The following is a 9,627-nucleotide window of genomic DNA, read 5'->3' on the forward strand; positions in this document are numbered from 1 at the left end:
AAAATTTACAAAGGAAAAGAAAACTTTTGAACTGTTAAGCTAATAAAACAAAATATTTAAAAGATGGGAAGGTGAGGAAGGTGTAAGATTTGTTCAGTCTTTTGGAAAATATGTTAAGATTAGAAAAAAAGCTTTAAACAGCACATCAAAAATTGAATCTGCTGAGAAATAAAATGCTGGTCACTGAAACATCAAAGCAGAAAAGCAGGAAGCCAGAAAAGTTCAGTCTTAAAACCTGATGATTGTGTCCTCTGCTCTTAGCTATCCATGGAAAGACCATGAATTACTAACCCTGCTGCATGAAATTGAATAATCAGAGTAACAAACTTAATAGGCATTCTCAGCTTCTTTGGTTTTGTCAAGAGAAAAAAAATAAAATTACTTTAACAAAAGTTGAAATCACATTGGTGCGTGTGTGTCAATAAGTTACAAAAATAGCACTGAGCGCAAGAATTGTTGATACTCAAATCATGTTATCAATGCCAATCATCAATCCTTAGTATTAAGTCTATACAAGTGGAAAGCATTTATAAAAAATGACAAATAGAAAATGCTTCAGAGATGGTAAATAAGGTTATTTTAGCATACAAATGCATTCAACAGACATTTACACAATTGAAATTTAACAATATAGGCAAGTTAAAAAAAAAAAAAGCATTAAAATAGTTTGTACCCTGTCATATTAGTTCAGAAAAAAAAAAATCACTGACTAGCTTCATGTAAGTAACTAGCCAAATCACGCAGAATTCATGTACCTTACTGCTAAAAATACGGCTGAACGTATACTGAAAACTTACACGGGAGCTACTACTAGAAAACCTTTTAAATACTGATGAACTTAAAAACTAAAGAAACAATCCATAGAACTGACTGATGTTTCACATGATGAAAGCGAGGAATGTGACTAATTTGATTGAATGTCTATGCATGTGAGCAGCTCAACATTTGCTAGAATTGTTAACTCTAATAAATTAAATAGATAAAAAATTAAGTTTTAAGAACAAGAAAAGAATCAAGTCCACCCAATAAACTTGATTTTGCAGTCAAATAACACTCTACAGGTAGGTGGAATAACCAATAGATCAATGACAGATTTAGGACTAATTGCACAAGGCAGGGTTCTTCATGGTTTGTAGGAAAAATCAACACCACGGCTGAGAGATGCAGGTGATGGATAATTGACAGCTGCTCCTTTGATGCGGTTCTTGATACGATAGTGAAGAGTAGTCAGAGGTACACCATAATGGCGTGCACATGCTCTAACAGATTTGAATTTTCCAGCCATCATATCTTCAACAGCTTGATCAAGATTCACCTGAGAGTACTGACGAACTTGGCGAGCATTGAGCATTCGTAAGTAATTCTGCATATCAGCATTGGACATCATCCTCCCAGATGAGATCATGCTCACATCGCTGCCCAGATTGAAGTTGCCATACTTCATGTCGTAGTTCATATCGCCTTTAATGGTTATCGTTGTTCCATGCCATGGGTTATGTAAAAAAAAAGAAAAAAAAGGGAAGAAATGAAAACAGAGAGTACATACTAGATTAAGTAAAATATTTAAAATCATTAAATTAATTCTTTAACATAATAAACCTCAAGTGATATGAGACAGCAACCCCAATTTCAACCATGCGCAAGTGAAGTGGGCATTTTACCATGATATTTGAAACAACAATTTTATTTTATAATGTTTTCCATGACCAGTGCAAAAAGAAATAGTAAAGACCTGTAAAATTACTATAAATAGAACCCTTTGTAAGATTTGCTTCTTATTTCTTTTTTGAAAAACAAAACAAAAACAAATAAAAAGGTGCAATTTTGCTGTGTTGTGCAAAGTTCATGCTTGTGATTTGCAAACTTACTCCCAAAGCATGCATTCTAAAATACATTCAGTAGTTTCATAAAGTGAAATATTTTACATTTCCAACAATAACCATCTAGGATACAAGATACTATCTATGTATGAGGTAAGTGAAAAATATATGAACATGCACCATGAAATTATGCTGAAGAATTCAGAAAATAACAGCTAAGAAAATTCAGAGTTAACAACTTAAGTGACATTTGTGGCAAGGAGAAACTGATCATTTCATACAGGTACATAACGGAGCACGGAGACAGAGTTGGCAAAGAGAAAGTGGGAATAAAAGGATATGATGGATGCAGAGGAAAGTAAAATACAGGTGTTGATTATCAGGAACAATAGAACTAAAATATTGAGGAATTGTCAACTGGAAAAATTAAGTTGAGGGTTACTCTTCAAATAAAGTACCTTGTAATACACTAAGAAGAAAGAATGTGAAGGCAAATATTTAAAAAGGTGTTGAGAATAATAAAAAAACAAAACAAGTAAATTAGTGGCAAACTTGGGTTTAATTTTAGTATGTGGTTAAAAATTACAGAAAAAGACAGGAAAGGAATATTGTACACGTAGTTATAATTGAGTGAAAGCAGAAGATTCAGAAGTATCCCACATGTCAGTCACCACACTAATGTTCAAAGAAAAACTCTTGATAAAGCTAATCTAAATTAATCAGACTTGGCTTAAGCTAATTACGGTACTTGTGAAATATCACAGAATTTGCATTCAAGTCACTGCAGGGAAAGTTTCCATAGTCATCACTATCTAACCAGAAGAGCTTTGAAACACTTCACAAGCAAAATGAACTTTAAACTTGAGCAGGATGTTACAGCAATAAGCAGACAAACAATGTAGCTTTGTTATTTAAAACATAAAGCAATATTCAAACTGCAAAAAAATAGGTAAAATACCTATTCTGAGTTAGGAACAAAACATAACATGATGCATGTTTGTAAATCATCTTCCCTGATCAAAAGACAGAAAACCTAACAAACAAATTCCATTTTTGGTTGCTGTAGATTGAGTGGAAGGTCTTATAAATATTTAAGCTGGATGAAGCATGAGGTGGCATCTTGAGGGAAAGAACTCTTAAGAAATGTTCATTATTCAACATCTGCAGAGTTAGACAGTTCTTGGAAATTAACCTCACTCATTCCTCGTAATTTCTTCATCCTTTCTCTAAAGCGCCTTTGGCGGAGTCTTGCTAAGACCAATTTCCTTTCTCGCTTCTCAGCATCAGAGTGGGACTTACTAATACGGGTTCGACGGCAATCAAACAAGTTGACTGGCCCCCCTGGTATATCTAAGAGAATATTTTCTTCATTACTACACGGAGAGCCACACTCAGGTATCTCCCCAAAATTGTTCAAATGCTCTTGAATAATACTTGGAAAAGCCCCATCACACATCAGACTTCCTGGAAGCATCGGATTTATCAGTTTGAGAGTGTCCAGGCCACTGGGATGGATGTCTACAGCTGGGACCCTTGGCAGCCACGACAGTTGACCAGGGGAAAAGGCCAAACCTACCCTCTGGCCAACACCTGCACCCAAGATAACGACATCAGACTGGCTGGTTGAGCAAAACAGCTCAGTAGCTTGAATGTACCCAATTCAACCACCTTTTGATTAAAAGGGACATATCTACTTTGACCAAAATGTTTTTTTCTCCAAAGCAAATTTAGGAACATATGTCACACTGAAGGTTGGCTGTCTAGGCTATAAGATCAGAAAACACCCAAATCACAAGAAATCGTCTCTAGTTAATACTAAGAGAAAGGGCAGAGAGAAACTTCATTGAAAATAATCAACTACTGCAGTCATCTAATACATAGGTGGACTAGGCAAGATGCACACATGACCACAATTGATGATAATCATAACAAATAACAAGAATACTTCCAGCATGTTTGTACAACTAGGTAGCCATGTTTGCAAAGCCAAACTGGATAACGAAAAGAGAAAAAAAAAACTACCAGTAAGAAAACTACAAAAAATGATATGGACATTCCACATGCAATTCACAGTACTGTAAAGCTTTCAGCCTACTAATCAAACTTTTACTGCTATATATAAAATTCATAAAATGGATAAATTGTGGAAAAACATGCACACAATCAATTATTGATTGAACCACCAAATATATAAAATAAATTTAAGAAAGGGGGTTTAAAGTTTTTAGAACTTAGTAACGAACAAGAAATGAAAAACTACATTACTAAACATCCCATGCAAAATAAACTGGACAAACATCCACCAAAAGCTAAATCCTACGTTTGGTAGAAAACTGTATGGAAAAATTATGATGGCCCAGGCCATAGTTTGGCCCAGGCCACAGCTCTTCTAGTATTATATAAATTTGCAAAGTCACAATAATAAATGTGGGGTTTAAACAGGGCACAAAAAAAGAACCCATTCAAAGACCACAAGAAAGTTGTGAAGGATTATATGATAAGATTAAAAAAATCAGTGAAACTACATCAACATTGAGCAGAGATCAGTAATAAAAAAGGGATAATTGTAACTTACCATGAAACCGAAGAAGCCAGACCGAAAAATCAGCCAATTTTCAAATATCTTCGTACAGACAATTTCTGCAGATTGTAAAAAATAATACTTCTTTTCGAGGTGAAAAATCTTGGAATATTTTAGCGTCGTCATAAGATGAAAAGACAGGTATGTCGCCCAATAAGCAGCAAGCAAACGATTTGATTCCACCATGTTTAAAAGAGAAGAGTATAGTTGAATTTGAGTTGAACCCTTATATCAATGATATCTTGAAAAGACGTTCAACAACAGAAGATGGGAGAAAAAAGGAGAAATCCTGCACATATCCAGTCCAGGCCATACACTACTTCTAAAAATACATTACAGACATGCCCATGAGGTACATTACAGTACGGGTAAAACAGTCGAATGAAGATCAAGAGCCCCAAGCTCCCCTCTGCTACAGTACAGTGTTCTCATTTGGTTCAACAAGCAGTGCAATAGGGATCAGCCAACCCTCTTACTTATATGACCTACAAGCATGTGTTGCATGGAAAAATTGAGGTATGATTTCAAGGATGTGGTTCATAGAAAATTGTGAGAATACACTTCAAAATCCTCAGTAAAATACAGATGTAACAAAAAAAAAAAAGAAAAAGGAAAAAAAAGAGAGAGAGAGAGAGAGAGAAAGAAAGAACCACATTCTTGTTTGAAATTCTGCACCATTCTACAAGAATTACCTCAAATGAGGCAAAACTGGTAGTTATTGCAGACTTGTTGCAGGAGCCAAGTATGCAATTCATATAACACAATTGGTAAGATATGATGCTCAATGTACATCAGAGAACAGTAACATTGAATTGATTTTAGAACCTCACGGTAACCCAAAACCTTCAAGACCACAATACAGGCACAGCACAAGATGAAATTTCAAGGAAAGTATAATTCAAAATTGGTAAGAGAGTAATGTTCACTTTAAAACCTAAAATAACTGTGAGAGGCAGAACAGAGTAGATGATAAAAACATGAGCAACATCCAAATTTAGGTAATAAAATAATCAGTTTTTAATTGGAGGTAAGAATGGAAATATTATTCAAGGTGTAGATCAAGAACATGACCGCTAGCAATGCCATGTGTAAAATGGTTGTCCAGTATTTACATAATACACCACAGTTAACTGGTTAACATTTATGACAGACTCATTCCTTAGAACAATATATACTCTGTGCTGCCTCCCAGGTTCTTTGAGGATGTGCAGCCTATCAAAAAACATTTCTGAAGCATTCTCACATGACAAATGTCATTTTCAAAAAAAAAATAATTGAAACAAAATAAAACAATAGGGAAAAAAACAGGGGAAAGGGAAAAAAATATATACAGCAAACATCAAAATGGCCCAGGAAATTAGATATATTGATAGTGAATGGATAGGAGGGATGTAATGGAGATCAAACTCAGTAAAGAAATGTGTTTGAGATAGGCTGCTCAACCTCCAAGACATTGTTTGATGACTTTGTACATACCTGCTGTGGGTTTGGTTTCTTGCATTCCTGGCACTCCAGAAGGTCCAGCCTGGTCAAGTGGAGAGGTTGGCATAGAAATGTCCGGATTCATGCTGTTTGAGTCATCCTAAACAATTTAAAACCACATGTCAAACTGCACACCAACTGTCTGATAGTTCAAAGATAATGAAATAATATTACCTGAATGTCAAAAGAGTCATATTCACCGTCATTGTCAAAATACGAATCATCTTGGTCCATCTGTTCCCTTTTAATATTTGACTGGAAAAAAAAATTGATTGTGAGACAATATGTAAAATGGGATTTGTTAAATAAATTTGCTTTGAAAAGATATGGAATAACGGCTGGCTTACTCTATCTTGAACATCTTCAGAAGTAGTTTCTTTTGCAGTATTATTTCGTTCTGAGTCTCTGTAAGGTGTTGATGTGACTGATGCAGTTACAGGACCAGGCACGCCTAGAACTGAGGCTATATCATTACTAGAGGTTGGAGTTGAAGTCACTAAAGGTGATGCACCAGGTGTTGCATTAGTTGGTTTAGGAGTGGGTGCCCTAGGTTGTTGTTGTTGCTTTTCTCTGCGTTCATTTCTTTCTGATTGTTGTTCAGGAAATTTTCTTCTTTTCACAGGAGGCGTTTCTCTTCCTCCTAAACATTGGGAATTTTTTTCTTAATACAGGCATTGAAAAAGATAGAATTTAACTAGTGCATGGAAAAAGAACAAAGTAAATGAAAATTCCAAAAACTTACCACTGTCTGATAATGTGGTTTCAGGAGGTAAACTGACAGCATTGCTGTCCTGTTGACGGTCTGCACCGCATAGTCCCCTAATTTGCAAGGCTTCAGCAGCCTTAAGAAGAGTAGATATCTCTTCTTGAGTTACATTAACTTCACCTTTGTACATAAAATCAACTAATGCTTGAACCTCCCAATGCTTCATATCCTTCATAAAAATAATTGGATGTTGACATGGGTTTTTAACAAGCAGCTCCTCAAAATATGTACTGCAAGCTGAAAGTACCACCTGAAAAACCAAAGGAATTGAACAAAATTGCTCTGAACTGAAGAGTTTGTATGCAATCAAGCTTTATCTTTCTTACCTTGTGACATTTTATCATTTGTGCTTCACACGCCAAGGTGACATCCACAAAATGTTCACTATTAAGCAACTTAGGAAAAACATCTTGTAGGTTAGTCTGGTAACTGTTCCAACGTACACAAAATTGCTGAGATCCTAACATCTTCGGTACCTAAACCAGAAACAAACAAAATTCAATTTAACAGTACAGTCAATTTTTAACACACATGTTAATCCACAAGACTAGTACATTATAAGCACACACACAAAAAACAGAACAAAAAACCATGGAAGGTAATATAAGGTAAGGTTCCTTTGTTAAGACCCCCATGAGAATATTAAAAATAGTAACTGAGGGGCAACTGCTTATATTTAACGACCATAAAATGTTGATAAGGTCACATTGCATGGGTGTAGATATATTTGAGACAAGTAGCACCTAAATTTTGTGCGGAAATTTAGCGAACGCGAACTGCGTCCATCACCCGTCCATCACAACCGACGCGAAGGAATATAAATGGCTTCATCTATGGAAGCCTAGCCTGACCGAGACGCTGCACTTCAATCGCCCTGGCGACCACACATACGCACTTTGGAGGCTCTTTCAACGTCGTACCGGCAATTTGGCGACGAATCTAGGCGAGTATTTACATTCTCGTAATTTCCAGTGGCAGTTCAGTCACGCAGGGGGGAAAAAGAACCCTTGAGCCGGCAATGTTAAGGATGGAAGCGGAGAGAGAGAGAGAGACAGAGAGGGGGGCTTAAAAAAAAACAAAGCCTCCTTCCTTTCGCCCGACCACCGCATAAATATTCCAAGCGGTGAGCCCAGGCCGATTTAAACCGTGAAAATAACGCAAAATACGTTGCCCGATCGGGCTGCGCACCCAGGAAGCGAGTACGCAACCGTTCAAGGCTATACCCCAGCGGTTGTTAAATGGCCAGAGAAGCGAGCAATCATCCGGGCGCGGGATTACACGTCTTGGAAAAGATGAAAATATATTTATATCGTGGGGCGCTCGCGCCTCGGCTTACCTTTACTGACTACGTTCACAGTTCTGGGAGTCGAGAGCGCAGCTCCGAAAATTCCTAGCCATTCATCAGCCGCCAAGACCCTCAAAATTCGACTTCCTTAGAATTCACTCATCTTAGGACAAGAGCTTGGTGACGCCAACGATGCTCGGCGTTCCTGCAAGATGGCGATGGCATAGAGCAGTAGCAATAGCGGACCGTTATCTTTCTATCGAAGCACTGCCGGTGAAACCAGCCCGTAACGTTCCGAAGTATGCTGAGTGGGAGCCTCAGAAATCAAGACTGTTCAATATTTCTCGCACTAAAACCCAAGTAATGCAGTGCGTTCAAATCGGGAACTCAAATCACGGATGTATTTATGCACAGAAATGGTATTCAACCAGTATAAAAAAAGGAGCCTAACCTCCTTTCAGACCTGCTCGTACGGCGCGAAGCCGCGGCAGTTTAAACTGAGGGAGAGGCACATCTGCTTCTAGACGTTCTCATGGAGATATCTGGGGGAAAAGGTTAAAACTTTGCATATGATAGGCTGTTCTTAGTCTAAGACATCATTTTTCAATAGACTATTAATGATAAAGATTCGAGAGTAATTCAAAACTAATCAAAATTGCTGTTTTGTTGTGTCGTCTGCTCCCCACTCAGCAGCCACTCAGATTGGAAGTCGATGCCTCGATCCTTCGCCTATCGCTACTGCCCTATGGCGATGATGGGGAGCCCGAGCTTCGCGGTCTAGTCGCCAGGGCGCGACACCGGCGGCGTCTCGTCTGTCGGGCGCGCGCGCGCGCAGCCGGGCGCGCCGTGCCGTGCCGTCGTGTGTGGTTTTTAAATATTTTAACCCCCTCCCCCCCGAAAAAAAAAAATTCAAAAAAAATCCGAAAATAAAATTGAATTTTTTCCAGAAAAAATTGGAAAAAATAGAAATGTTACCAGAATAACAGGAAAAACTGAAAATTTTTAGAAGAAAATTCAGAGATAAGAAAGAAATCTAGAAAAGTATCTTTATAAAATACCTCACCGAAAGATGAAGAACGGTCGCTTTGGGCAGTTTCGCGTTGACCACGCCTCATCGGGACACAAATGGACTCCCCCAATGAACACGAAAAAGTTACGAAGAAGACCTCTTGCTTGACGTCGATACGACGACATTGGTCAAGATTTAGTCAACATCAGGGTGGTCCTCAGGCCCCTTCCTTTATTTTGCTTACACGGTACCACCGCGTGCAGGCGTGCGGACGGGCTTGCCTATCGTAGTCGCTCACCGCGCGGCGGCTTATGGCCCCGTGCGAGTATGCAACCCGGCCACACGCCTGCACCCGGTACAGCATAAGCTAAATAAAGGGAGGGGGTCTGTGTCTGTGGACCGCTCTGTATGAAGTAGGCACGGTCAGCCCTAAGAAGCCGCCTAGGAGGTAGGCAATTCACTGCACACACCCCTCACCCCTCCCATATAGTATAGGAAACCCTCCCGATTGCATTGAAAGTTACGGGAAAACCAGGAGCCCTGTTATGCTATCCGAAACAGATTTACTTCAAGTGGGATCGTGTCACGCGTTTTTCCCACTTTGAGGTGCATTGCACTGCAAGTTTCCCCACCGGGCGTTATTTGTCTGGTCCTGGCAATTTAGACGTCCTGGCCTTGCGGTGG

At 38.5% G+C, this 9,627-nt stretch overlaps 1 protein-coding gene across 3 annotated transcripts in view; it reads right to left on the reverse strand.

Moving 5' to 3' along the window:
- LOC113213742 (transcription factor GAGA) overlaps positions 1-8,683 on the reverse strand; it is a 19,732-nt gene extending 11,049 nt beyond the window's left edge. The window contains exons 1-6 of one of the 3 annotated variants that reach the window (XM_026432895.2): positions 7,986-8,683; positions 6,976-7,125; positions 6,626-6,899; positions 6,231-6,523; positions 6,058-6,138; positions 5,878-5,983 (exon numbers count right to left, since the gene is read on the reverse strand). In XM_026432895.2, the coding sequence (XP_026288680.2) occupies positions 5,878-5,983; positions 6,058-6,138; positions 6,231-6,523; positions 6,626-6,899; positions 6,976-7,116 (895 nt within the window). In that variant the 5' untranslated portion in view covers positions 7,117-7,125; positions 7,986-8,683. Of the gene's footprint in view, positions 1-5,877; positions 5,984-6,057; positions 6,139-6,230; positions 6,524-6,625; positions 6,900-6,975; positions 7,126-7,544; positions 7,857-7,985 lie in introns of those variants that run through there. The other 2 variants (XM_026432897.2, XM_026432896.2) reach the window with 2 other exon arrangements.
- Positions 8,684-9,627: the final 944 nt, after the last annotated feature.

The sequence above is a fragment of the Frankliniella occidentalis genome, unplaced genomic scaffold (assembly GCF_000697945.3).
Source record: "Frankliniella occidentalis isolate FOCC.00 unplaced genomic scaffold, Focc_3.1 Scaffold25, whole genome shotgun sequence".
NCBI classification, from domain to species: Eukaryota; Metazoa; Arthropoda; class Insecta; order Thysanoptera; family Thripidae; genus Frankliniella; species Frankliniella occidentalis.